Source organism: Carassius auratus, chromosome 27 (genome assembly GCF_003368295.1).
Source record: "Carassius auratus strain Wakin chromosome 27, ASM336829v1, whole genome shotgun sequence".
NCBI lineage: Eukaryota > Metazoa > Chordata > Actinopteri > Cypriniformes > Cyprinidae > Carassius > Carassius auratus.
This window is the reverse complement of record NC_039269.1, coordinates 21721735-21748984: the sequence shown is the minus strand read 5'-3', so window position 1 is coordinate 21748984 and position 27250 is coordinate 21721735. Positions and strand designations below refer to the sequence as shown.

The 27250-nt window shown below is 37.7% G+C and overlaps 3 protein-coding genes and 1 long non-coding RNA gene across 6 annotated transcripts; 3 read left to right on the top strand and 1 right to left on the bottom strand.

The window, feature by feature from the left end:
- Window positions 1-122: 122 nt before the first annotated feature.
- On the top strand, window positions 123-4364 carry LOC113045886 (tRNA selenocysteine 1-associated protein 1-like). Of its 2 annotated transcripts, none has more exons than XM_026206616.1 (9): window positions 123-284; window positions 790-887; window positions 1504-1603; window positions 2026-2078; window positions 2241-2372; window positions 2818-2937; window positions 3066-3303; window positions 3398-3440; window positions 3549-3916. In XM_026206616.1, the coding sequence occupies exons 1-9, from the start codon at window positions 249-251 to the stop codon at window positions 3689-3691; spliced, it is 963 nt and encodes a 320-aa protein (XP_026062401.1). In that variant the 5' UTR covers window positions 123-248; the 3' UTR covers window positions 3692-3916. The 2 variants fall into 2 exon arrangements, with proteins under 2 accessions (XP_026062401.1, XP_026062400.1); XM_026206615.1 differs by having other exon boundaries at window positions 124-284; window positions 3395-3440; window positions 3549-4364.
- Window positions 3898-7895, bottom strand: fitm1l (fat storage inducing transmembrane protein 1, like). The gene is made up of 2 exons (XM_026206617.1): window positions 6730-7895; window positions 3898-5544 (listed from the first exon to the last, which is right to left on the bottom strand). Exons 1-2 carry the CDS (start codon window positions 6906-6908, stop codon window positions 4848-4850), a joined length of 876 nt encoding a protein of 291 aa, XP_026062402.1. The 5' UTR covers window positions 6909-7895; the 3' UTR covers window positions 3898-4847.
- On the top strand, window positions 5032-8177 carry LOC113045889 (uncharacterized). The gene is made up of 3 exons (XR_003276041.1): window positions 5032-5150; window positions 6736-6872; window positions 7903-8177. It is a non-coding gene; the product is annotated as an uncharacterized LOC113045889 (long non-coding RNA).
- Window positions 8178-14120: 5943 nt separating this feature from the next.
- Window positions 14121-26681, top strand: LOC113045882 (myosin-7-like). Of its 2 annotated transcripts, none has more exons than XM_026206609.1 (39): window positions 14121-14208; window positions 14306-14365; window positions 14451-14658; window positions 16301-16444; window positions 16529-16685; window positions 16789-16816; window positions 17184-17289; window positions 17396-17488; window positions 17588-17651; window positions 17747-17845; window positions 17936-18039; window positions 18138-18276; window positions 18372-18490; window positions 18573-18722; window positions 18829-18999; window positions 19090-19399; window positions 19583-19662; window positions 19752-19957; window positions 20051-20174; window positions 20261-20397; window positions 20503-20758; window positions 20857-21099; window positions 21184-21360; window positions 21449-21594; window positions 21682-21772; window positions 21870-22259; window positions 22339-22465; window positions 22550-22668; window positions 22756-22952; window positions 23173-23356; window positions 23973-24138; window positions 24239-24363; window positions 24441-24749; window positions 24837-25040; window positions 25132-25428; window positions 25512-25616; window positions 25713-25808; window positions 25892-26026; window positions 26354-26681. In XM_026206609.1, exons 3-39 carry the CDS (start codon window positions 14458-14460, stop codon window positions 26372-26374), a joined length of 5820 nt encoding a protein of 1939 aa, XP_026062394.1. In that variant the 5' UTR covers window positions 14121-14208; window positions 14306-14365; window positions 14451-14457; the 3' UTR covers window positions 26375-26681. The 2 variants fall into 2 exon arrangements, with proteins under 2 accessions (XP_026062394.1, XP_026062395.1); XM_026206610.1 differs by having other exon boundaries at window positions 14433-14658.
- Window positions 26682-27250: the final 569 nt, after the last annotated feature.

Here is a 27250-nt window from a genome sequence, read left to right as displayed (position 1 = left end):
ATACCCACGCATGGACTCTTAACAGTAACGCGGTGTGCTGAACCCTGAGTAAACCTAACAGACAGACTGGCAGACGAGTGAACTCTCGAGTTCACTGGATCTGATCTCTGCGCTGCCGGAAGCGGAAGTGTGTGTGTATTCCGTAAACGTAACGTTCTGCTAGCTTCACGAAGCGCTACACGAATACTGCAGCTAACTGTCGCTTAATTTTTGCAAACCTCTGCGGTGCAAGAGTTTCAGCCGGCAAAATGTTTAACAGGATGACAAGTTTATGGATGGGTGATGTAAGTATTATGCTTTTGTTTACTTTTCTTCGAGTTTGTAAATTAACAAGCAGCAGCACTTAGGTTTAGCACGATGTTACGCAAGCATGGCCAACAGGCCACCCAAACGCTCACTAAACTGAAGAAGAAATGCTGAATGTACACCGAATTAATGTTTTAGCACATTTGTAAATATCTATGGCGGTAACGAATCCGTTGTTTGTATTTTCTCAGCAGACCTCTCATATTTGCATAAGCGTTTTCATGTCGTTGACTCGTAAGTTAATGTAAATAATGAACCAAAGTACATGTCCGGATTATGATTTCGAGTTGACTCAGTAATTATACAACAAGGTTTAATTCTCAAAACTGTACGTTAAGTTTTACTTCATCTTGTCTACGTCTCTGACGCCCGCGCTCTAAACGGACACGTGACGCAGAACTTCTCTACGTTATGTAAAAACATGGTATATATGTGTGTTTAAAATATGATTACAGGTCATTAATCGTCTTATTTGTTTTACAGTTAGACCCATACATGGATGAAAACTTCATTAAGCAAGCTTTCAGCAATATGGGAGAGACAGCCCACGGTGTCAAAATAATTACACATCGACTTACCGGGTAAGATACATAATGAGCAACATTTGGGTTCCTGAAGTAAAAAGTCCATCAAGCAGGAAATATGTTCTTAATGATAACTTTTAATACTTTATAGACATACATGCCAAGAGCTTGTTATTGCTTTTGTACATGCTTTTGTAGAAGCCATCAGCCCCCATTATTTAATTATTATTTTTTAAATATTTGTTTAACAGCAGAATTCCATTTAAAAACGACATTACCCATAATTCTGTAAAGTAATCTCCACGAATCAGAATCGCAACAAGCAAACAATGTCAGAAACTAAACAAAGTATTTTGTTTTTATATATAATCAAAACCTTTTAAATCAATAATTTTATATTTCACCATTGGTTTTAATTTCATTGTCAAAGAAACAAAGAATAATATATATATATATATATATATATATATATATGGATACAACATGCCAATCTAGAATCTTGGCAACTTTTTAGTTCTACAGCCTATTTCTTTGTGTTAATAATAAACAGACTCACTGAAAATATGTATGTTATTATATTACTCTGCTTATTTGCCTTTGAGATGAGCCAGATTTAGTCTTGTGTATGTTTGTTTACAGAAATCATTGACTTTTCTCTTCTGTGATTTCTCAGAGGCTTGGCTGGATACTGTTTTGTAGAGCTAGCAGATGAGGCCAGTGTTGACCGTTGTGTGCAGAGGCTTAATGGGAAGCTGGTTCCAGGATCGAATCCGGTAAGATACCAAACTTTCACCCATTAGATTGTGTAGTTTTGGCATCTATATTTGATTTCAATACATTCATGTGTGTATAGATTTTTATAGGAAAGCATAACCAGCATGGCCCCCACCTTTTACGAGACATTTTAATTATTACTCCATATATTGCTAGTGATGGGCGAGTTACAGAGCTCAATTTCTTCCCTAAGGAAGGTGGTTGAGGCTGTTTTTAAAATGACTTTGTTTGAAGCTGGTGAATAAACTCTGTTAGGAACTAGCTGACGAATGGGATAAAGCCAGTACTGATTGGTGGAGGTATGTGGAAATAATAGCTTCCTTACTCAAACAATATAACTCTATTTGTCAGCGAATTGTCTCCATACTACAGGCAAAGTGTCGTTTAATTGCTCAATGGTTGTATTTTGTCTGCATTTCAGCCCAGGAAATTCAAGCTAAACTTTGCAACATATGGGAAAAGGCCAGAGCCTGGGTAAGCACACCATGTACAGAGGAAAAAAAAAAAGTTTAGTTGTTAATCTCTTGTTGGGGAACAAAAAAAAAGTAACTGCATTTTTGTAATTAAATATGTCACTTTACAAACTGCGGAAGTTTCTTTGACTTTACATCACATCATGTTCACTTTCTTCCTCAGCCCAGAATTTTCAGTCTTTGTCGGAGATCTCACATCAGATGTGGATGACTACCAGCTTCAACAGTTCTTTCTGAAAAAATTCCCTTCATGCAAAGGAGCCAAAGTTGTCACCGATCCCCTTGGGAACTCCAGGTATGAAATGTTTCAGCCGCCAACTCTGTACTGCATAACCTTACTTGGCTGTCTCTGACAGTTCGACCTACTGATGATGAACAAAGTTGAGGTAGTTGAACTAGACGAGGTCTCCTTTCCTTTTATTTAATATTTTGTTCAAAGCTTATTGTCAGTCGATACTCTTTACCCTCCCTCTCCTAAAAAGGGACAGACAATACATGGATGTGATTTGCCGTTGTTACAAATCTGCTAAAACTATTGTTTTCCCCATATAGGGTAAGCAAGAGCAACTCACAATTGAAGTGATGCTACTTCATGTTAAAAGTAAAAGAGAAGTTTCAGTTCTACCATCAAATTAATTCTTACTTTCTGAATACATATTGAAATATCGATATACAGCATGATTAGGCGCATGAAGCATGAGGGAGCGGGTTTTGATGATCTAGTTTTTTCACGTGTACAGGGGTTATGGCTTCGTGAAGTTTAGCGACGAGAATGAACAGAAGAAAGCCCTCGAGGAGTTTCAGAACGCATCAGGTCTGGGAGGAAAACCCATCAGGATAAGCATTGCTGTCAACAAAGGGTACATTTCATTGAAAATTTCTGTTTAAGTTTAGTTTTATGTGGTCAGTCAAACTTAATTCTGATATTTAAATTTTAACTTCATAAATCCACATGAAATCTCATCACATTCTTTCTTTTTCATTTTAGCAATAAAACAAGCAGTTACCACAACCAGAATAACAGCTACAACAGCAACTATCAACAGCAGTACTATCAACAGCCTTACAACAATTACTATCCACAGTGGGGTTATGATCAGTACAGCGGTTATAACTACGGCTACAACCCATATGCAACCCCCCCTCCAGTTCCACACGGGATGATGGCACCACCCCCACCCATGGGGATGCCCCCCGTGCCCCTTGACATGCAGGGATCCACAGAGGTATTTTTAATAGTGATTGTTGAAGAAGATAAAAAAAAAAAAATCCATTTCTGTTCTGCAATTGATCACTTTTTTTTTTGTATTGCTTCAGCAGTCACATGATGGCACAGAGGATGTTGAGGAGGACCCTGTTGAAGGTAATATTTTGTAACGTTTCAGTTTTAATTTTTTTAATTGACCAAATTGTTGATTACATCAAGATCACACATTATTAAAGATTACACACTACCTTTGTTCTCCCTCAGACCCAAACCCACCGGTGGATGTGGAGGCATTAAATAAGCAATTCATGGAGCGCAGTGAGGAGCTCTACGATTCGCTCATGGATTGCCACTGGCAGCCATTGGACAGTGTCACATCTGAGATACCGATGATGAATGGTTCCTGACTGTCTGATTCCACCACAGTCCTGGATTGTTATACTTTGTGAAGGAACATGCCTTTTTATATTGCTCTTGTTCAAATTTTTCAGAGAACGTTTTTCTCCTTTTCAGACTTTTATTTGGAGCTTCATTCGTGCAGGCAAGCAGTTTTCTTTGTGTGTGTCCAATCCATCATCTTTTTTTCTTTTTTCAAAGTTCTGGTTCTGTTGTACAGGTTTTTTTTTTTTTTTTTTTTTTTTTTTTTTTTAAGATGTATGAAAAGAATCTTTTTCAATATTATTGTCAATTTTAACCAGGAACTATTCCTACTCTTGCCTTATTAAACTTTTTCATTAGAAATTTGAAGCATGCTTTTTTTTGTGGTCTTGTGTGGTCCAAATAAGCAAATTTTTTGTCTGTTGTAAGGCCACTGATGATTTTTCATTTGTGAAAGCTTCGTTCTAAAGATGGTTCATGTTTAGAGATTTTTGCAAAATGGGACGGAATTGCATAAATATTTATACCACACTGACCCAGAATTAATTTTCTGTCCTTAAATTACACATGCGTTTGGGCATCAATGAATCTTAAGTTTCTTATTTAAGGCTGAGCTCTCTAGAAATTCTGTGACTATTTTTGAAATAAAAAAACAAATTGAGATTGTCAAGGAAGAATCTAATAAATCAATATGATGTCTCATTTGTGTCTTAATTTATTCTGTAATCATGGTTTTATGTGTGAAATCAGTGCTGCATTAATGATCAAACTGTTGGCAAATATATTGAAACTTGAACCTCATTAATTTTTAAATCGTTAAACTTACACAGTTCACCCTAAAATGTAAATTCTGTCATCACTTACTTAACCATGTTCCAAACCTGTAAAGCATTCTTTACTCTATGGAACACAAAAGAAAACATTAAGAAAGTCAGTAAAATCTAAACAACATTGAAAATTTATTTAATGGTCATGTTTAAAATACATTTTGACCATGTTATTCAATTTGACTGGGGGTTTAGTAAGCACGCATTAATGTATAAAGGCCAGCAATTTTGATCAAATAGACATTCATCTTGTATTGATAGAGATTTGGCCAGATATTCTGCGTTCTCCACTGGTATACTGCAGCACCACTATGAATAGTTAGTCCAAATTGTACCAAGCAAATTGCTCAAGCCTTCTCTAGTTGATCTCTTTAGCATTACTTTCACACAGCGTCTCAGATGTCTCTTCCTGTTTGCTCTGTGTTGACAAAAGTCCCACCCCTGGCCTCCCAGGGCAGTACCAACTAGGTCCAAGTCTGTACCAGCCCTGATACAATACTCTCCAGCTCAAACAACCCAGGGCACCTCCCAAAAGCTGAGTAGGAAACTGTGGGAAGTAAGCCAGCAGGCAGAGCAGCAGAAACACCCAAAGACTCAACAGCAGGACGCAGAACAGGAAAAGGATGCGCAGTGGGGCTCCAGAGGGTCCACCCAGGTTCAGGTAGGGCCCAAACACTGCAGTCTCCTCAGCTAGAAGCAGGCAGCACAAACACAGTAGGAGTGCATCTTCAGATACTTCATAGCCACGCCACAGCATCCCAGAGCGGACACATGCCTCCTTTGTTTCACCTTCTCTTAAAAGCAGTAAAGGCTGATCTCCATTGGTCCCTGAAGCCAACTCAAGAGTGGAACTGATGGGCTCATAGCAGCTCCCAGTGGCATTTTCCAACAGACAAAGCAGTTTGCGGAAGCCCAGCCACAGACCACCTGCCACAGCTAGCCGAGAAAGGTGTCGCAGGGAAAGTGTGAGAGAGCGACGAATTGAGAAAGACAGGACAAAGACAAAAGAGCCAACAAAGATGCAGGTCCAGCCCCAACCTGAGCGCAGGAACACCCTAAAAACGAACGATGAATGATACATTACTATATTAATATGGAGAACAGTGTATCACATATATATATATATATTGCACTCAGTTGTAAGAATATGGTGGCTGCATCCAAATATGCATATTTTCCTATACAGAGACGAAAGCCAGTATATGAAAAGAGTAGTATTTCCAAATTTACAGTATTCATTAAACAGTAAGTGAAAAGTATCCGCTGACCTACTGCTTCTGGTGACATTGTGAAGTGCACAACTAATGGACGGTTTATTTTTCCATTAGGTCAAGGCAGATGATTTGATGGGATCAGATATAATACTCTTTTCAAATACATACACAATTTCATGAGTGAGTCATTGTATCATTCACTTAACTGATTACTTCAAAATCCCAGATTTATTCAGGAACATTACAGACCTTAATCAGGTTAGACTGTATTTTCTATTTAATGCTGAGGAAAATAAAACTGAGGGATAACATGTAATGTATACAAATGCCTTACATCTTTACTTTTACAACTCACAATATACAAAACTGGTTTATGGAGTTTTGGTCTACTAAAAGTTTATTCTGGAAAGAGGTTTCATCCGCTGAACAATTTATATGTTGTTAAACAATAGTACAATCCACTGAATGCACTGTACACCTATCCGGTCGCCGTAATTTGACAAAGTAAGACATGTTCCTGGATCAACATATTTTGATGTTCCTGGATCAACATTATTGTCCAATCCCTACCCCTAAATCTAACCCTACCCATAATTTATTCCTAAAATCACTGGGAAATGATAGTCGATTAACAAGGGTGTAGAAGCACCTAACCCTGATTCTAAGCCTAAAACGGATATTTCCTGAAAAGTTATATCTGAATTCTGATTGGTTGATTGGAATTTAGATCCAGGAACATGTTGTACTTGGTGAAATCACGCTCACCACGCCTATCACTCACAGCCTTGTTTTCAGTTTTGTCAAAAATTAAATAAGGTGTTTTCCTGACTGTGTTGTGAGATTTGACTTTGATTTATTTTATTTTTTTGTCTAAAATGTAAATAATTCAATATTAACTTATTGGACTGTTGTATAAAGCACTGTCACACTCACTACTATTGTGATTACCTGTAAAACAGCAGAACTGGTGTGGTCTTACTTAATTGAATATTCAATTGCACAAATATGATTTTTTTTGTTTCTTACCTGTAGAGAAAGTGAGTCCTCTTTGCAAAGATACTATAATGGGAAACCCATAGGCTCAGGAGGGGCCCGAACAAAAGCAATGATGACAGCAACAAATGAAAATGACGTCGAAATGATGCGTTGCCAAGAAGTCCAGCTGCCAGGTCAGTAATGACCACAAGGATAGAGTTTAGAAACATTTGTATCGTTTACTTAACTATACCAGCAAATTACAGATAATATGGATTGGTTGTTGTTAAAGCCCAGTTTCTTTCAGAATCCAACACAACCTCCTCAGTGACTGCTGCAGTGTGTTGGAGTAGTAAAATTGTCCTGATGTAAATGATACAAAAATTCACAATTTATGTAAGCTTGTCCAATGACCAATGCAACTGTGCAAGTGTGTTGCAAGTGAAAAAGGGTGTTCTCATTCACTGGAATCGCTTTTCTGGTAATGTATGTTGAAGATATGCTTCTGTAATTGCAGTCACATATATTGTTGCATTTAATCCAGGTATTAAAAAGGCATGTGCTACTTTAGTAGTTTCCTTTTCTTACACTCTGTGTCCTTCAAGGCCTAGCTCTCCTCTGTATCCGGAATCTGCACTACCCCGTTATCTTCTCGCAGCCTAAAACTTCCGTTTATTCCTTGCATCCAAGAGAAAGAAAATCCAGTTCATTCCTGATTTCCATGTTCTTTGTAGCCGTTGGTCTCTTTCATTTCTCTAGCAGCACAACTGCTGTAACAGAGGCTCACTTGCACCTTTCACATGGCACACACGCTCCCCACCCCCTCAGAACAGAAAAAGAAATGTTGTCGCCTTCTGTATGTTGGTGTTGGCGGGTGTCATGTTGCAATCAGAGAGTTCTGTGTGAAAACACACTAACTGTATTGTCGTTGATGGACCAAATGATCACTGTTAAAAAAACTGGACAAATATGACAAGTGCATAAATGTTCAAAACAGCTAATATGAATTTAATTAACTCTTAAACCTCTAGATAATGACACCTTTTGGTTCACTTTTCAGTGGATGAGCAGAAGGCACTGCTAGTAAAATGTCAGTGGTTCACTGCAGGTTAAATGTCACCAAATCCTGTGTACAGTTACTGGGGTGCTTTTCAATTCAGCCATATTTAGCTCTAACCTTTGTACTGTGTCTTCATTCCTCTCTACTGCTTTCTCCATTCTTAGATTCAGCTGTTGGTGTTGCCTGTCTCTGTCAATCACCGAGTCCCTTTTTGGTCTCCACTGTCTGCACAAACTACATTATCTTTTCTGTCTTTGACGAACACCAGTCTGCTCTCTCTCTCTCTCCTTGTTGTCTTTAATTAGCTCCATATTAAGATAGGCTAAATATAGTGTCTTTTGTATGTGCCATATGAGCATGTAATGTGATGTATTCCTGTAAATAACTGTCCCTGTCCTATTGTTCTCATTCTTAAATAAATAAAAAAAACCCTAAAAGATTTCAAGTGGTCACAGTATTTTTAGTTCATGTTTAGATAAAGATTGTGAACCTTTGTATCAAAATGAAAAGTAGCCTAAAGGCCTTCCCTTACGAAAAATAAGATTATTCACGTGTGCTATTAGTATACTTCTTTTAAACCTAAAATAGGATAGTTTACTTTTTATGTACTTCTCAGAAATGGGCTTTTTGTACTCCTCAGAAATATACTTAAAAGGACATTTAATACTCCTAGAGGGCGCTAGTACACATCTTCTGCACAGAATTTCCATAAAAAACACAAGTAAAGAAGAAAAAAGAAACAACAGAAACTGACACGTGTTATTTAACACGATCTTCTGACATGAAACAGCAGCAAAACTGTCGAATAAAATGTCAGCCAATGAAGAAATAATAATTACAGTCAAGCTTTGGGGTGCTGATCGACTCCATCTACGTTTTGATTATAATTCTTAATCCAATTCAGTCTTTTTTCAATTTTTTTGTTCAAAATGTTATTTCTTTTCTTTTTTAGGAAACTTACCAACATTAAAGTGTTTAAAAATGAATGCATGAAGCTAGAATAAAATGTTTCTGATAACAAGCAGATACCCTGTTCTTTCTTTTGATGTTTTGTATGATCAGATATTCATATAACAAAATATATACAAATTCAAACCTAATTAGGGACATAGTAGTATACATAAAGTATGATGTAAAGTTCACTTAAAGAAAACTTATGAGTTGCAGTAAAACTACTAAACTAGTAGTTTACTGAGACTATACTTCAAAGTGTATAAAGTATTTAATTATTAAACAACATATAAGTTCACTTTTATTATAATTGTAGTACAAACTACAAACATAGAGGTAAAGTAGTTGTGTACTCAAAGTTTGTTACTGTTATACTTAAAGTATACTTAAAATTTACTTTTATATACTAGAAATTGGGCAAATTTAGTTCCAAGGAGTATTGAAACAGTACACTTACAAGTATACTACTAGAACACTGATATTTGTATACTTGCTAAATAAAGTATACTTAAAAATATTACTTATTATTAGTAAAATAAACCTGAAATACACTACTTTTCGCTAAGGGTAGACCAAACTCAGTCCTGAAGGGCTATGTCCTACAGAATTTAGCTCCAACATAGCCTACCTGACTGGAAGTTTCAAGTATTTACATTTACAATGTAAATGACTAAAATTACTAAATGTAGTATGCCTAGTAAGACCTTGATTAGCTGGTTCAGGTGTATTTAATTCGGGTGGGATACGGCCCTTCAGGAGCAGGAGCATTTTTTTATTTTAGCTCCAACTTGCTTTAACACACCTGTCTGGAAGTTTCTAGTGTGCTTAAGACATTGATTAGATGGTGCAGGTGTGTTTAATTGGGACTGAAGCTAAACTGTGCAGGAGCTGAATTTGACTCCCAACTTGCAGTCTTTACGTCAGCATATGAAGGTCCAACGTCATATGTAATTGTAAAAACTCACCGCTAATGTTTAACTAAGTTTCTGTCTATTAAAAGACTTTAAAAAAAAAAGTGGTTTCATCAGTTGAATTAAGTAATGTATTTCTGTCTCTCATAGCCTTGTTTTCATTCCTCAGTTTCATTCAGAACTGGCACTACAAAGTATGAATCTGTAGCTCCTGCTATTCAAAGCTCACACTATTAGAACGTAAATGTATGCAGTGTTATGTCCATACAATAATTAATCAAATGCAGTGACTACAAAACATTGAAATCTTCAAAATGATGATCAAATTGACATAATTAAGTAGGTAATTGATATCTGTACGATGCAATAAAATATTCTAGGCTAGAATATCTGTTTACCAAAAGGTTTTTACACACACAAACATTTCAGTATATTAGTACACTGATTTTATATCAGGTTAATGTTATTTTCTATGCCTTAACCCAAGCCCTACCCCTAAACCTACCCATCCCCGAAACGTGCAAAAACACCAGATTTAAATAAAACCACGTTTTGTCCCATTTTAAACCCTTTTAACTAGTGAGGACCAGTTAAATGTCCTTGAGTGTTTATATTTCACTATATATGTGAGCACATTTGACCCTCACAGGTATGGTTAACAATTACAAATACACTTTTTAATATATGTGTGTATGGGGTTTTGTAGGACAGATTTACCTCACAGAGTCATGGCTACTGTACCCAGAATCAGGTACTGCTTGTGTTCAACTGTTTACCAGAAGGGGGCGCTTTAAAGGGGTTTAAAAATAACTCTCTTCAACCGATGAGCTACTCCTTTGGTATCTTATCCAATGACGCCCCCTGGCACTTGAGTTGAGGACTCATGGGTAACAAGTTTATTTTTCTTTCTCAAAGAAATAAAAATGATGTGTACACAACTTCTTCATCAGTAAGATCTGATGAGGTCAATAAATATTTTAATTTAGCAGATACTAATCATTTTAATCAAATTAATTACTTTCTGTATGTCTTATTTCTTTTAGGTTACTAAATACAGTACAGACCAAAAGTTTGGACACACCTTCACATTCAAATAGTTTTCTTTATTTTCATGACTATGAAAATTGTAAAGTCACACTGAAGGCATCAAGGGTGATTTGAGCAAGAAGGAGAGTGATGGGGTGCTGCGCCAGATGACCTGTCCTCCACAGTAACCGGACCTGAACCCAATCGAGATGGTTTAGGGGTGAGCTGGACCGCAGACAGAAGGCAAAAGGGCCAACAAATGCTAAGCATCTCTCGGGGAACTCCTTCAAGACTGTTAGAAGACCATTTCAGGTGACTACCTCTTGAAGCTCATCAAGAGAATGACAAGAGTGTGATCAAAGCAGCAATCAAAGCAAAAGGTGGCTACTTTGAAGAACCTACAATATGACATATTTTCAGTTTTTTCACACTTTTTTGTTATGTATATAATTCCATATATAATTCCACATGTGTTAATTCTTGTTTTGATGCCTTCAGTGTGAATCTACAATTTTCATAGTCATGAAAATAAAGAAAACTCTTTGAATGAGAAGGTGTTTCCAAACTTCTGGTCTGTACTGTATATAAACCATGTGTGTGTGTGTGTGTGTGAGAAAGAGAGTGTAAATATATGCATGTCAGAATGTTTTAAGGCTGGAAATACCATGTACAAATAATGACGCTGATGGGGATTCGTCCCAGGCGTTCACAGACTCTTAAAAGGGGCTCTTGGGAATGATTGGAGTCACAGTGTCATTCTCATAGAATGAACAGCATGTCTGCGGTTTATCAGCTGTCTTTATGTTTTTAAATAGCCACACAATAGTACCTTTTAAAACATCCTGTAGTTCTACAGTATGAAACAACCCATCACACATTCTAATGCTCATTTATGACCAATTAGACACATGAAAAGTGAATTTTACCTTTGTATCAAATTCTTAGCATGGAAACTTTTTTTAATCAATAAAGGCAACATTTGCATCATTACAATAATAGTTCTACTATAACTGGCCTGTTTTCAAAGTAAATACTACACTGTTGATCACTTCTACAGTTGCAAATCTCGAAGCTCAAATCATTAACAGGATGATTGGAGGCCATTTTGCTTCATGACTGCATCTAACCTTTTAACGGGTTCTTAAGATACCCAGATAAAATATGCTTCCTGTAAACTTGACTGAAGAGCACAGTCATCCCTGGCACTAATCATTAATCCACTGCTAAAGTTTTGATTGACACCCAGGGCAGCTGCAGGACTGGGTGTGCTTCGTCCCGCCACTGGGCTGAAATAACTGCTCAGCATCATACAATCACTCACGGGGCACTTAAAGGCATTATCTCAAACACTAAACTTTTTGAGATGGAAAGAATCCAGTGATGCAATTTAATTTGGTTCATAAAAAAATAATATTGATGATGAATAAGAGCTAAATTAAGGCCTCTTCTATTATATATATATATATATATATATATATATGTAATGTATATTAGTGTATATTTAAAAGAGTAACAAAAAGTTTATATATGTAGCCTACCTCATTGCTAAAAGGTCTCGACCTCAAATGCCACTTTTTTTCATTTAAAGGACTTTTAGATCCGTTGTTTTTTTAGATCTTTATTAAGAGTCCAGGCAACGTGCTAATAAGAGACATTTACACTATTCAAGCGCTGCACTTTGTGCTCTCAGATATCCTGTTCATATATTAGTATTCTATTGTGTCTATGTGCTGTTGAGGAATGGTGTTACTGTGAGACCTTTCAGGAATGAGGAATGCACAATACTCCTATGGCTAATTTAACATAACAATAACATTTATAGTTATAAACAATAACTAGTAACAATAACATGCCTATTTATAAATTATAGGGAAAAAAAGAATTATAAAAAGTTGAATAATGCCTTAATCTCATGGTAAAGTGTTATTTATCTGTATAAGAGATGGTTCCTGAGGATTTCCAGTATTGATTAAATATTATTCTAATTTGTATTATTACAATTTCTATCCAGTAGTCAACAGATTCATCCCATATAATGCTGATATAAGTTTAGCCTAAATAAATGTCATTACCTCTGCTCTGGAGTGACAGGAACATCAACAAGGTGTTGAAAAGTCTCTCTGGTGAACATACCAAGTTGGCTGGGAATCTGCTGCATTAGTGACGTCTTCTGATAATATCATCTAACAAAAACCATCAGCAGCTCTGCCTGCTGCCGTGTCCCTGGAACTATATCATAGCCGCCTTTCGATTTCAAAATTCACTTACTTTCCAGTATCAATATAAATAGGATATTTAGGATGCTGGATTTTGTCATGTCAAAACAGAATCTTATGTTTGTAGATCATCTTAAAGATACTGGGTGCTTGCATTACCATTTATACAAGTTTTTTTGGTAAGATTTTTAGTTTTGTTTTAAAGTATCTTATGTTCACCAGGGCATTTATTTGATAAAAATACAGTAAAACTATAATATTGTGAAATATTATAAAAAATAAAAATAAATCAGTAATTAGTTTGTTATAAAATGTGGTTCATTCCTGTGATGACAAAGCTGAATTTTCAGCTGCCATTAGTGTAGTCTTCAGTGTCACATGATTTTTCAGAAATCATTCTAATATGCTAATTTGGTGCTCAATAAACCTTGTTTATTATTATCAATGTTGACAACAGTTGATTTCTTTTTTAGGAGTCTTTGATTAATACCAAGTTTAAAATAACAGAACTTATTTGAAATATAATATTTGTAATTTATAAATGTCTTGACTGTCACTGATCAATTTAATGCATCCTTCCGGAACGAAAGTTTAATTTCCTAAAAAAATAAAAGTACTGACCTCCAACTTTTCAACAGTGTACGTACATTCATGATTTGATATGTAAATCTAATGAAAATGTTAAATTAAGATGGTTATTGTTCATCATTTACTCATCTTCAAAATCTGTATGACTGACTTTCTTCTACAGAACACAAAAAAAATATTAGATGTCATTCCAATTTATCTTCCTAAATGGCCAATTCACTTTACATTTCATCTCTTATAATGAAAGGAATTCAGTTCTCAGATTCTACCATTAAATGTTAATTTGACAATTTGGCTTTAGTTGTATTGCACTGTAAATAGAGCAGTAAATGTGACCTTGGACATTGTGCCACATGTTTGGATGTGTGATGTGCAATCTTAACCTGAGAAAAGGCCAGACCCCCACACCTCCAAAATACAGTGTCCCGGTCTGGACCATAACAAAATTACAGATAAGAGAGGGGCCTAGATAAATAAATGAGTGAGTGATAGGTGAAGGGCCAAAGAATCATTGGAGAACAATTATTCCAGTGACTCACATGAAAGATATTCAGCATTCCTGGCCATCAGCCCGAACTGTCACAATGGTGCACCTCTAAGTGCCAGTGCACCTAAAGATTGGCTTGTTTTGGTATGTTTGATGTGCTTATGCCAGAAGGGGGGCTCACAGGTCAGCTGGCCTTATAGGGTTAGGGCAATCGCGGTTATAAATCCCATCTCTGCTGTTGTGCTGAATCTCAGAAACCTGTCCATTGGTCCCAGTGGGGCTTTTTTGTGTGTATGTTCTTTCCTAACTATTGTGCTATTGTTGTTAAGTTTCTATGAAAAATGTATCATTACATATAGTTTATTGGTATATTTTTTCTGTATTTTAGGTGGAATCACAAACACCTGGAGCCTCCATTATCGTCTGCTATCTGTCAATAAGCTACTCGGTAATTTATGTTATTTATGCTAGCACTTGTTGCAAAACTACAAGGTCTAACAAGTTCTTTTTTTTTTTTTTTTTTACAATTGAAGGTTAACTATGGGTGATGCTGAAATGGCAGTTTTTGGGGCCGCAGCCCCTTACCTGCGAAAGTCTGAAAGGGAGCGTCTAGAGGCGCAAACTAAACTCTTTGACTTAAAGAAGGAATGCTTTGTTCCGGATCCAGTGGAGGAGTTTGTTAAAGCCACCATCACAAGTCGGGAGGGTGACAAAGTCACTGTGGAGACACAAGGAGGGAAGGTCAGTGCAAAAATAACACAACTTTCAATCTGAAATGAACTTATGAAAAATAACAACACAAAAGTTTCTGAGAAAGTTTGATAAGCCACTATATAATTTAGATATTGTAATATGATCTGAGATCATTACTGGTATGAACGTCTTTTTCAACAATATAAAACATTTAATATGTTTACATTTAAAACCACTTAATGGTTGCATTTTTAAGGAGTCTTTAACTCTTAAAATAGGCTACATAATGAACAATGCATTGAACAGATGAACAAAATAGTCAATATATGCTGAACATTGTACAGTGAAGTAAAAAATAATCTAAACCAGACTGAGAAAGACTGAAGTGAGTGTCATGTTTATGTTCCTGTTTAGTTCCTATTTGTCCTTATTTGGTCCTTCCAGCTCCTTTTACCATTATCACTTGTTCCTTGATATTAGTTATCCTCCTCACCTGTCTGCCCATTGTTATCTGCCCTATTTGATTTGACCTCGTTCTGTTCTCCTTTGTCCTGGATTCATGTTAATTTAAATGGTCTATGTGTGTTAATGTTCATTAAAAACTCCTTTTCTTCCACTCCTTCTTCGTGCGCTCAATACTACAACCACGACCGCATGACAGAATCCAAGACCCACAAACAGATAAAGATGATTGGTGCTGAGTACCGGCTATTTCGGTTGTGGCAAGACGTTCGGAGTTCTCTGCCCCATCCTCTCTCCAGAGCCCGCTCCTCAAAAGTGCCCTCTAGAGCCCGCTCCTCAAAAGTGCCCTCTAGAGCCCGCTCCTCAAAAGCACCCTCCGGAGCGCTCTCAAGTGCCCGCTCCTCCAGTGTGCCTCGAAAGCATGCTCCAGAATCCGCTCCTCGAAAGCGCCCTCAAGTGCCCCCCCCGACCCCCCAAGGAATCCTAGATTTCCCCAAGAAAATGTTTTTAGCAGGCCCATATACCTGTGGCTGAGCTGGCTAAGACCACAGAGGTGCTGCCATGGCCTCCTGAGTCTCCTGCCCTGCCATGGCTCCCGGCGCTCCCTGATCTGCCCTGGAGGCTCTCCCTGTGTATGCCCTGCTCCTGTCCTGCTCCAGCCTCCAGGGAGCATGCCCGGCGATATCTGTTCCGTGTGTGTCCAGTTTAGTTCCTATCTGTCCTTATTTGTTCCTTCCCGTTCTTTTATCATTATTAGTAAATCACCTGTCCCTTGTTATTAGTCATCCTCTTCACCTGTCTGACCCTTGTTATCTGCTCTATTTGAGTTTTAGCCTGTTCTGTTCTCCTTTGTCCTGGATTAATGTTAATTTAAATGGTCGGTGTTTATTCATTAAAAACTGCTTTTCTTTTACTCCTTCTTTGTGCGCTCATTACTACAACCACAACTGAACGACAGTAAGCAACACCAACTTTTGCATAATTTTTATATTAATGATTCATTTTTATTAAATATTTAAATCTTATTTTTTGCATCCATTTTACATCATCTCAGGTTATTTGAAATGAAATAAGATCAAAATGTTTTGATTTTTTTAAAATACATTTGTTTGTTAAAATTTACATTTTCATTCAGTTGAATTTGTTATTGACAATTTGACAGTCCTCCTGCAATTCTGGGGTGTTCGGCTGGAAAACCTGCTTTAAACCTTTTCCTTTGTTTGTACAGACTATCACTGTCAAAGAGAGTGATGTTCTGCAACAGAATCCCCCCAAATTTGATAAAATTGAAGACATGGCAATGCTGACCTTTCTCCATGAGCCAGCTGTGCTTTATAATCTCAAAGAGCGCTACGCAGCATGGATGATCTATGTGAGTGTACAGGAGTCTCAGCTTCTTCTTTAAACCAAAGCTTTACCTTTAGATGAAAACTCTACTAACGTTTCTGTACTACAGACCTACTCGGGGCTGTTCTGTGTCACTGTCAACCCTTACAAGTGGCTGCCAGTGTACAACCAGGAGGTGGTTGTAGCCTATAGAGGAAAGAAGAGGAGTGAAGCTCCTCCGCACATCTATTCCATCTCTGATAACGCCTACCAGTACATGCTGACAGGTGATACTCTCAAAAATAACCAAACCAAAGGAAAATAATAAAATACAAAAATAATAAAACAAAACTGATAAATAAAACTGTATGTTTCTGTTATTCCGTACAGACAGAGAAAACCAGTCTATTCTTATCACGTAAGTGACAAAACATACCGCATGCAAAACATTATACATTTTTGAGTAAATTTACAGAGATGTAGTAGTGTTTTGGCAATGTGATAGTTTGCTCAAAATTAAAAATAGTCTAATTTTCTTACCTACTTGTCCATGAAAACCATATGGTTACTACTTCTACAAAGAGTTCTTGAAGAAAGTCTAGCTGTCTCTTGTCCATACAATGAAAGTGGACCTAAAACTGTTATATTACTAGGCTTTACTAAGGCAAATAAAAATCGGCCTCTACACCATGCAAATTTAGAAACCATTCATTCAGGACACTGAGATACGGACATCATGGTCATGTCATATATTTCTCACCATAATACTGTTTTTATGACTTTAGTGGAGAGTCTGGAGCTGGGAAGACTGTGAACACTAAAAGAGTCATTCAGTACTTTGCCAGCATTGCAGCAAGTGGGGGGAAGAAGGACGCATCTGCTCAGAACAAGGTTCTACGTTAATGAAGGGACAATAATAAATGTGTTGAATAAGCTTTTAATGCAACCTGTTTCAAAAATGTTTCACCTTCTTTTGTGATTTGATCTCCTCATCTAGGGGACCCTGGAGGATCAAATCATCCAGGCGAACCCTGCCTTGGAGGCCTTTGGTAATGCTAAGACCATCAGGAATGACAACTCCTCAAGATTTGTAAGAGAATGTGTAGTAAATCAAAATAGCTGAGCATAGTAACATTTATGCAATATTGTGTAAGATGGCTAAACTGGCTCTTCTACATATCTTTTTTAGGGAAAATTTATTCGAATTCACTTTGATACAAGGGGGAAACTGGCATCTGCGGACATTGAAACATGTATGTCTTTGCTCTGTCTTTACAAACAAGTGAAAATGCAAATAATATATTAATGTGTACTACTTCATAAAACTATGTTCTATCTATCCAAATAGATCTCCTGGAGAAGTCCCGTGTGATCTTTCAGTTAAAGGCTGAGAGAGACTATCACATCTTCTATCAAATCTTATCCAACAAAAAACCTGAGATCCTTGGTGAGCAAATTATGAAAGCTCAGATACTCAAATACAAACATGAACTTGTAATCTTTAACTTCCTCTCTTCTGCTGAAACTGTATAAACAGAGATGTTACTAGTGACATCAAACCCCTATGACTACGCATTCATCTCTCAGGGAGAGACCACAGTTCCTTCCATTGATGATGCTGAAGAGTTAATGGCAACCGATGTGAGTAGCTGGTCAAAAACCATGATGATCTTTGGCCAGATAATAGTAATATGTCTTGCTTTAAGGCAGTCAAATACCCAAGTTTTCTACTTTCACAGAGTGCCTTTGATATATTGGGCTTCACACAAGATGAAAAGAACTCTGTGTACAAGCTAACTGGAGCCATTATGCACTATGGCAACATGAAGTTCAAGCAGAAGCAGAGAGAGGAACAAGCCGAAGCTGATGGGACTGAAGGTAAGGAATGGAAGCTCGCAGGAAAGTCAAATGGCATCATTACTGTGAACAGCTGTATTTCAATAATGCTTTACATAAGGAAACTTGATTTACAGATGCTGACAAATCAGCATATCTGATGGGTCTGAACTCTGCTGACCTCATCAAGGGTCTATGTCATCCAAGGGTCAAAGTTGGAAATGAGTGGGTCACCAAGGGACAAAATGTCCAGCAGGTATTAAAGCACAATTCAAGCTGACAACAATGAGAGAATGACAAAGCAATCAAACAAAACTTTCATGCGCTGATTATTGCAGGTAAACTATGCTGTTGGTGCCTTATCAAAAGCAGTCTATGAGAGAATGTTCCTCTGGATGGTGATGAGAATCAATCAGTCTCTGGAGACAAAGCAGCCTCGCCAATACTTTATTGGAGTGCTGGACATTGCTGGCTTTGAGATCTTTGAAGTGAGAACTGAACGCTTAGCTTAACACACAATTAATAACACTTCAGCATTTTAATTGTCTATATTTTTCATGTATAAAACTGATACTTTTGCGAATTAATTTACAGTTCAACACCTTTGAACAACTCTGCATCAACTTTACCAATGAGAAACTGCAACAGTTTTTCAACCATCACATGTTTGTGCTGGAACAAGAAGAGTACAAGAAAGAAGGGATTGAATGGGTGTTCATTGACTTTGGCATGGACTTACAGGCCTGCATTGATCTCATTGAGAAAGTGAGTAGGCAAATTTAACCAACAAGCATTACAATTAAATTATATATGTGTTTCTTTAACTTCATTTCTCCATATTCCTTATACCCTTAGCCTATGGGCATCATGTCCATCCTTGAAGAGGAGTGCATGTTTCCCAAAGCCAGTGATGCAACATTTAAAGCAAAGCTTTATGACAACCACCTTGGCAAATCAAGCAATTTCCAGAAACCCAGGATAGTGAAAGGGAAGCCAGAGGCTCACTTTGCCTTGGTTCACTATGCTGGTACAGTGGACTACAACATCAACAACTGGCTGGTGAAGAATAAGGACCCCCTCAATGAAACTGTGGTTGGACTGTACCAGAAATCCTCACTGAAGTTGTTGGCTCTTCTATTTGCCAACTATGCAAGCGCAGAGTCAGGTTTGCTTGTTATGTCTTAACAAAAAAAAATGACACTTTAAATTTGAAGTAATGTGAAGTCATGTGATGAGTCAATATCAAGTGTGTCAAGGATATTTTGTGGTATTTAAGCTCTATTCTTAAACCTTTATAAATGACTCCCAATTTACAAAAATGCAAACCTTTGATTTATATTTTGTCCAGCCATGGCAGACGGTGCAAGTGGGAAAAAAGAAAAAAAGAAGAAAGGGTCATCCTTCCAGACAGTGTCTGCACTTCACAGGGTGTGTTAAAGCCTGCCAATATCTAAAATCTCTAAAACTATTTGGTATGTCCTAGTCAAATGTGCTAATACACACGTGTTTCCTTACAGGAGAATCTCAACAAGCTAATGACAAACCTGAGATCAACTCATCCTCACTTTGTAAGGTGCATCATCCCCAATGAGACAAAGACTCCTGGGGCGATGGAGAACCCTTTGGTCATGCATCAACTTCGCTGTAACGGTGTACTAGAGGGCATCAGGATTTGCAGAAAAGGATTTCCCAACAGAATCCTGTATGGAGACTTCAAACAGAGGTACCTAGAAAACAAGTGAAGAAGAAAATGACTAGACGTTACTGCAAAACCTGCTTGTTTTATTTTTAAATAATACTTTCTGTGATTCTACAGATATCGGATATTAAACCCTGCAGCTATCCCTGAGGGACAGTTCATAGACAGCAAGAAAGGAGCAGAGAAACTGCTGAGTTCTCTTGAAATAGACCACCAGCAGTACAGGTTTGGACACACTAAGGTAAGTCTTTTAAGGCCACCTTCTGGGAATGTGGAAAATGCTGGGACAAAACAAGGTTGTGAATTTAACGTCCATTATTATTCCAGGTATTTTTTAAAGCTGGTCTTTTAGGCCAGCTGGAGGAGATGAGAGATGAGCGTCTATCAAAAATAATCACTGGAATTCAAGCTAGATCTCGAGGTCTTCTTTCAAGGGCTGAATACCAAAAGATGGTAGAACGCAGGTAACAGCTATCCCATACATTATATTACTTTATACTTAATCTGGCATTGTGGGTTTATAAGTGATGTTTGATAGAATTTTTTTGCATTCTCCACAAATAAAAAAGGGATGCCTTGCTTGTGATTCAGTGGAATGTACGTGCATTCATGAGTGTCAAGAATTGGCCCTGGATGAAACTCTTCTTCAAAATTAAACCATTACTGAGATCCGCTGAAGCAGAAAAGGAAATGGCCAATATGAAAGAGGAGTTCTTGAAGCTTAAGGAAGCCTATGCAAAGTCTGAGGCTCGTAGAAAAGAACTAGAGGAAAAAATGGTTACTCTTCTTCAAGAAAAGAATGACCTCCAACTTCAAGTTCAGGCGGTATGCTTGTAAAACTTCATTCATAAAAGATCTGAATAAACAGTAATATGCATCCTTTTTTTTCGCATGAATCTTTTGAATCTTTGCAATGCAAACAGGAACAAGATAATCTCTGTGATGCTGAAGAGAGGTGTGAAGGTCTGATCAAAAACAAAATCCAGCTTGAGGCAAAAACCAAAGAGCTCACAGAGCGACTTGAGGATGAGGAGGAGATGAACGCAGAGCTGACAGCTAAGAAGAGGAAGCTGGAGGATGAGTGCTCAGAGCTGAAGAAAGATATTGATGATCTGGAGCTGACTCTGGCTAAAGTGGAGAAAGAGAAGCATGCCACTGAAAACAAGGTTTAATACAAACTGCAATTAACTGTGAAAAGGAAAGTCTGTCTCTCATAAAACGTTTAACTGATATTAGCTTTATAAACACAGGTGAAGAACCTGACAGAGGAAATGGCAGCTTTAGATGATATAATTGCCAAGCTAACAAAAGAGAAAAAGGCCTTGCAAGAAGCTCATCAGCAGACACTGGATGACCTGCAAAGTGAGGAGGACAAAGTCAACACCCTCACCAAAGCAAAAGTAAAGCTAGAGCAGCAAGTGGATGATGTAAGTAATTATTATTAAGTAAAAGGTTGTTGTTGTTGTTGGAGCACATTTGTTGCAGCAGATTAAGCTTTTTGGTTAAATCTGTTAGCTTGAGGGATCTCTAGAGCAAGAAAAGAAAATCCGAATGGATTTAGAAAGAGCAAAGAGGAAGCTTGAAGGGGACTTGAAGTTAACCCAGGAGAGCTTAATGGACCTGGAGAATGACAAACAGCAGCTGGAAGAACGACTAAAGAAGTAAGACCAACTGCTTTATTAGCACATTACTGTTGTTTTAGATGTTTGAATATGCTAATTATATAAAGGTCATAAATTCATTTTCAGAAAAGACTTTGAAATAAGTCAGCTCAACAGTAAAATTGACGATGAGCAAAACATAATTATACAGCTACAAAAGAAACTCAAGGAGCTGCAGGTATTTTATCTGACCATACTTAATGATCTCTTCTGATTATCAGTGCACTTTTCATTTTAGAGTGAAAAAAAAAACCTCAACTTCTGTTTTGTGCTAGGCTCGAGTTGAGGAGCTAGAAGAAGAGCTTGAGGCAGAAAGAGCTGCCAGAGCCAAGGTGGAGAAACAAAGAGCAGATTTAGCCAGAGAGCTGGAGGAGATCAGTGAGAGACTGGAGGAGGCTGGAGGAGCTACGGCTGCTCAGATTGAGATGAACAAGAAAAGAGAGGCAGAGTTTCAGAAAGTTCGGAGAGACCTTGAAGAGGCCACTCTACAACACGAGGCCACTGCCGCCGCACTGAGGAAGAAACAAGCCGACAGTGTGGCTGAACTTGGAGAGCAGATAGACAATCTGCAGAGAGTCAAGCAAAAACTTGAAAAGGAAAAAAGTGAACTCAGGCTGGAGCTGGATGATGTGGTCTCCAGCATGGAGCAGATTGTCAAATCCAAGGTGAATAACAAGGTTTATCTTCATAAAAAGAAAAAAAAAATCCTGTCTTAAGTCTATACTAATGCATTTTTTTAAATAGACCAACATGGAGAAAGTTAATAGAACTCTGGAAGATCAGATGAATGAATTCCGAAACCAGTGTGTGGAAAATCAAAGGTCCCTCAATGAATTTACAACCCAGAAGGCAAAACTTCAGGCGGAAAATGGTAAATCAACAATTTTGTCATAACTATAAAACGGTATATTGTATGATAACAAGTTTTTTTTGCCCGTTCTGTTCAAAACATTAGATGAATATGCAAGACAGTTAGAAGAAAAGGAATCATTAATCTCTCAGCTGACAAGGGGTAAGAACTCCTTTAGTCAACAATTGGAGGACCTAAAAAGGCAGTTAGATGAGGAAAATAAGGTAACATACTTGTCCACTTCTCCTATATTTCTACTACTTATCATTTGTAATCTAATAAAACAAAGTAATCAAACAAATCTTTCCCAGGCGAAGAATGCTCTAGCCCATGCACTGCAGTCAGCTCGTCATGACACAGATCTGCTCCGAGAGCAGTATGAGGAGGAGCAGGAGGCCAAAGCAGAGCTACAGAGAAGCATGTCGAAAGCCAACACTGAGGTGGCTCAGTGGAGAACCAAGTATGAAACTGATGCCATCCAGAGAACTGAGGAACTGGAGGAAGCCAAGTAAGATGTGAAACCATTATATCTCTGTGGACATTAATGTACTGGATATTTGGACCAACACAAAAAGACCCAGCATTGTATGCCCCATAATTCTGATTCCTATGTCGATCTATAAATCTTCTGCTTCCTGTGTTGATCTATAAATATTTTCTGCAAGGTACATTTGTGAACTTCAAGTTCTACTTTTTAAAAGTCTTTTCTTTTAATTCCTTCCATGCAGGAAGAAGCTAGCTCAGCGTTTGCAGGAGGCTGAGGAGGCTGTGGAGGCAGTAAATGCTAAATGCTCTTCCCTTGAAAAGACTAAACACAGACTTCAGAATGAAATTGAAGATTTGATGGTGGACGTGGAGAGAGCCAACTCTGCTGCTGCAGCTTTAGACAAGAAGCAAAGAAACTTTGACAAGGTAGTTTTTAAACGAGACTAAGACAACATTTATACAAGACTGATAATTGTATGAATTCATCCAATTAGAGATTTATCAATATATACCAGTCAAAAGTTACTTACTCATATATATATATATATATGTATATGTTCACCGTGATTTTGCAAAGTAAGACATGTTCCTGGATCAACATATTTTGATGATCCTAGATCAACATTATTGTCCAAAAATATAGACTTTGCCCAATCCCTACCCCTAAACCTAACCCTACCCATATTTTATTCTTAAATCAGTGGGAAATGAAAGCTGATTAAAAAAGGTGAAGAAGCAACTAACCCTGATTGTAAGCCATAAACAGATAAATCCTGAAATGTTATATCTCAATTCTGATTGGTTGATTGGGATGTAGATGCAGGAACATGTTGCACTTGGTGAAATCACACTCTCTCTCTCTCTCTCTCTCTCTCTCTCTCTCTCTATATATATATATATTTACAGATTTTAGATTAATAGTAAAATTATCAGAATTATAAAACAAAACAACTGGATGTATAATTAACTTTTATTTAAGATAAAATAAAAACATTTTTTTTTTTTTTATAAAAAAGTAAATTTAACAAAATTTTCTTTTTAGGTCTTATCTGAATGGAAGCAGAAATATGAGGAGTCTCAGTGTGAACTGGAGAGCTCTCAGAAGGAAGCCAGATCTTTGAGCACAGAACTGTTCAAGCTGAAGAACTCCTATGAGGAATCTCTGGATCACCTGGAGACAATGAAGCGAGAGAACAAGATTATGCAAGGTTTCTTCATTGCTGTTTTGCATACTTGCACAGAATTACAATTATGTATGATAACGGAATGATAAATGGTATGAAATGGTAATGTTATTTTTTCTTATAGAGGAGATCTCTGACTTGACTGAACAGCTTGGTGAGAGTGGGAAGACGATCCATGAGTTGGAGAAGGTTCGTAAGCAGCTGGAACAAGAAAAGGCTGAGATACAAGCTGCTCTGGAAGAGGCTGAGGTACAGGTGTAGCCACAAAAATTGAGATGAATATCAGTGCAATAAAAACAGGAGGAAGCTTATTCTGTTTATTACAGGGCTCTCTGGAGCATGAGGAGGGTAAAATCCTTAGGGCTCAGCTAGAATTTAACCAAATAAAGACCGACATTGAGCGCAAACTGTCTGAGAAAGATGAAGAAATGGAGCAATCTAAGAGAAACCTACAGAGAACCATAGACACCTTGCAAAGTGCTTTGGAGTCTGAAACACGTAGCAGGAATGAAGCTCTCAGGATAAAGAAGAAGATGGAAGGAGATCTAAATGAAATGGAAATCCAGTTGAGCCAGGCTAACAGACAGGCAGCCGAGGCTCAAAAACAACTCAAGTCTGTTCAGGCCCATCTAAAGGTAATACAAATGTGTTACTATTACACAATTCACTTCTTTTATATACATATATAAAACCTTGACTTCCCTTAATGAAAAATGTTGTAGGACTCCCAGCTTCAGCTGGATGACTCTCTTCGAGCCAATGACGATCTGAAGGAGAACATTGCCATTGTAGAGAGACGTAATACCTTGCTTCAGGCTGAACTGGAGGAGCTTAGGGCTGTTCTGGAACAAACAGATCGTGGACGCAAACTTTCTGAGCAAGAGCTGCTGGATGTCACTGAGAGAGTACAGCTTTTGCATTCTCAGGTAAATCGTGAAGAGTCTTTATGGATGTTTGTTGTAAGGTTACATTATAAATGGTCCCTGTAACACAAACATACAACATTTAAATGTATAGAACACCAGTCTCATAAACCAGAAAAAGAAGCTGGAGACTGACATAACCCAGCTTCAGAGTGAGGTGGAAGAGGCAGTGCAAGAATGCAGGAATGCAGAGGAAAAGGCTAAGAAGGCCATAACTGATGCGGCCATGATGGCTGAGGAGTTGAAGAAGGAGCAGGACACAAGTGCTCACCTGGAGCGCATGAAGAAGAACATGGAGCAGACCATTAAGGACCTGCAGCACCGCCTGGATGAAGCAGAACAAATTGCTATGAAAGGAGGAAAGAAACAAGTCCAGAAACTAGAAGCTCGGGTGAGTTCACAGTCCACTTCTTGCTCATTTAAGACAAAATAAATAAAGCCATGTCTAATGCACTCCTACTGTATTACTCCTAGGTCAGAGAGCTGGAGGGTGAAGTTGAAGCTGAACAGAAGAAAAGCACTGAATCTATTAAGGGAATCCGTAAATATGAACGCCGCATCAAAGAACTTACGTATCAGGTGGTATTAGATTTAAGACTACGTGAGAAAATCTTTAAGTCTAATAAAGATCCGAATAAACGTACGCCAGATTAATCTTTAGTTGTATGAACCTAGACTGAAGAGGACCGTAAAAACGTAGCCCGTCTTCAGGATTTGGTTGATAAGCTGCAAATGAAAGTCAAAGCTTACAAAAAAGCTGCAGAGGAAGCTGTAAGTGCCGGTGAAATTCAGAGATTGGCGTGGATGGTATTGTCTATGGGTGCCTTATGTTTCATGTTTGCCTCCCCTAATAGGAAGAACAGGCAAACATTCACCTTGGCAAATTCCGTAAGCTGCAGCACGAACTAGATGAAGCAGAGGAAAGGGCTGATGTTGCTGAATCTCAAGTGAACAAACTACGTGCCAAAAGTCGTGATGTGGGGCCAAAGGTATATTGGACACAATTAATTAATCATTAATTAAAATGTTAAAAAGCTAAAAGTTGCTTGATTTCAGTTTGCATTGGACATATCCCACTCTTTTTATAGCCAATATGTCAGACAGGCACTTTGATTTCCCATTGGTAGTCAGTGGTAGGCATTTATTACAGGGAGGGGCAATCTAATTCTAGATAGCATCTGACTGGGCACAAATATTTTAACTGCAGGCTCACAAGTCATATTTGGTTTATTAAAAGAAAATCCAGTATTTCATAATACCTTCCCTATTAACTAATGGAGCCTACTGTTTCCTTTGTCAACATTTATTTCTCACAGAAAGGGTTTGATGAAGAATGAAGTCCTGGAAATCCTCTGAAATCGCCTTTCCTTGCTTGCCTTTCTTTCTCCACTATTGTGTTCCCTCACTTTCATAAGATCAAAACATTAGACTGTCTGATGGAGAGCGTTTAAGCTCAAAACGTCACCTGTGGTGAGAATATAATTAAATATGTCTCTGTCTCTGGAGCTGTGGTGTGCCTACTTTGTTTTGTTCTTATTTTTGTGTGGTAGCACCCACATTGAGCTTTTTTGACCTAGTTGATGTGCACTCTTGGACTGCTTTTTGTTTCCCTCACTTTCATGAAATAAAGTCACTCTGCATCTAGTCTTTTGTTGTGTGTGTGTGTGTGTATGGAGATTACTGTGCTACTTTTATATGGTCCAAGTTGCCACATCATATACAGTCGTGGCCATAATTAATGGTACCCTTTTGTTCAACACTTTTCTTTTACGTGTTTTTGCCAAGATAGCCGCTCTTGAGTCTTCACAATGCCTGATATGTTTGGAGAACATCTGACAAGAGACCATTCCATCATCCAGAATCTCTCCAGACCCTTCAGATTCACAGCTCCATGTTGATGCTGCTTCTCTTCATTTCACCACACTCATTTTCTAAAGAAGACTAGAATGGCCATCGCAGAATATTTGTTTTGTGCTCGGTGATCCATTTTTTGTTTTGAATTTGATGTTTGTTTTTGGATCATTGTCCTGTTGTAAGATCCAACCTTGACCCATTATAAGATTTCTAGCATTGACAGTCAGTTTTTTAATTCTTATCTGTTGGTATTAACTGAATCCATGATGCTATGCATCTGAACAAAATGCCCAGGACCTCCAGCCGAAATATAGGCCCACAACATAAAATATATAAAAATATACTTAATTGTTCACATG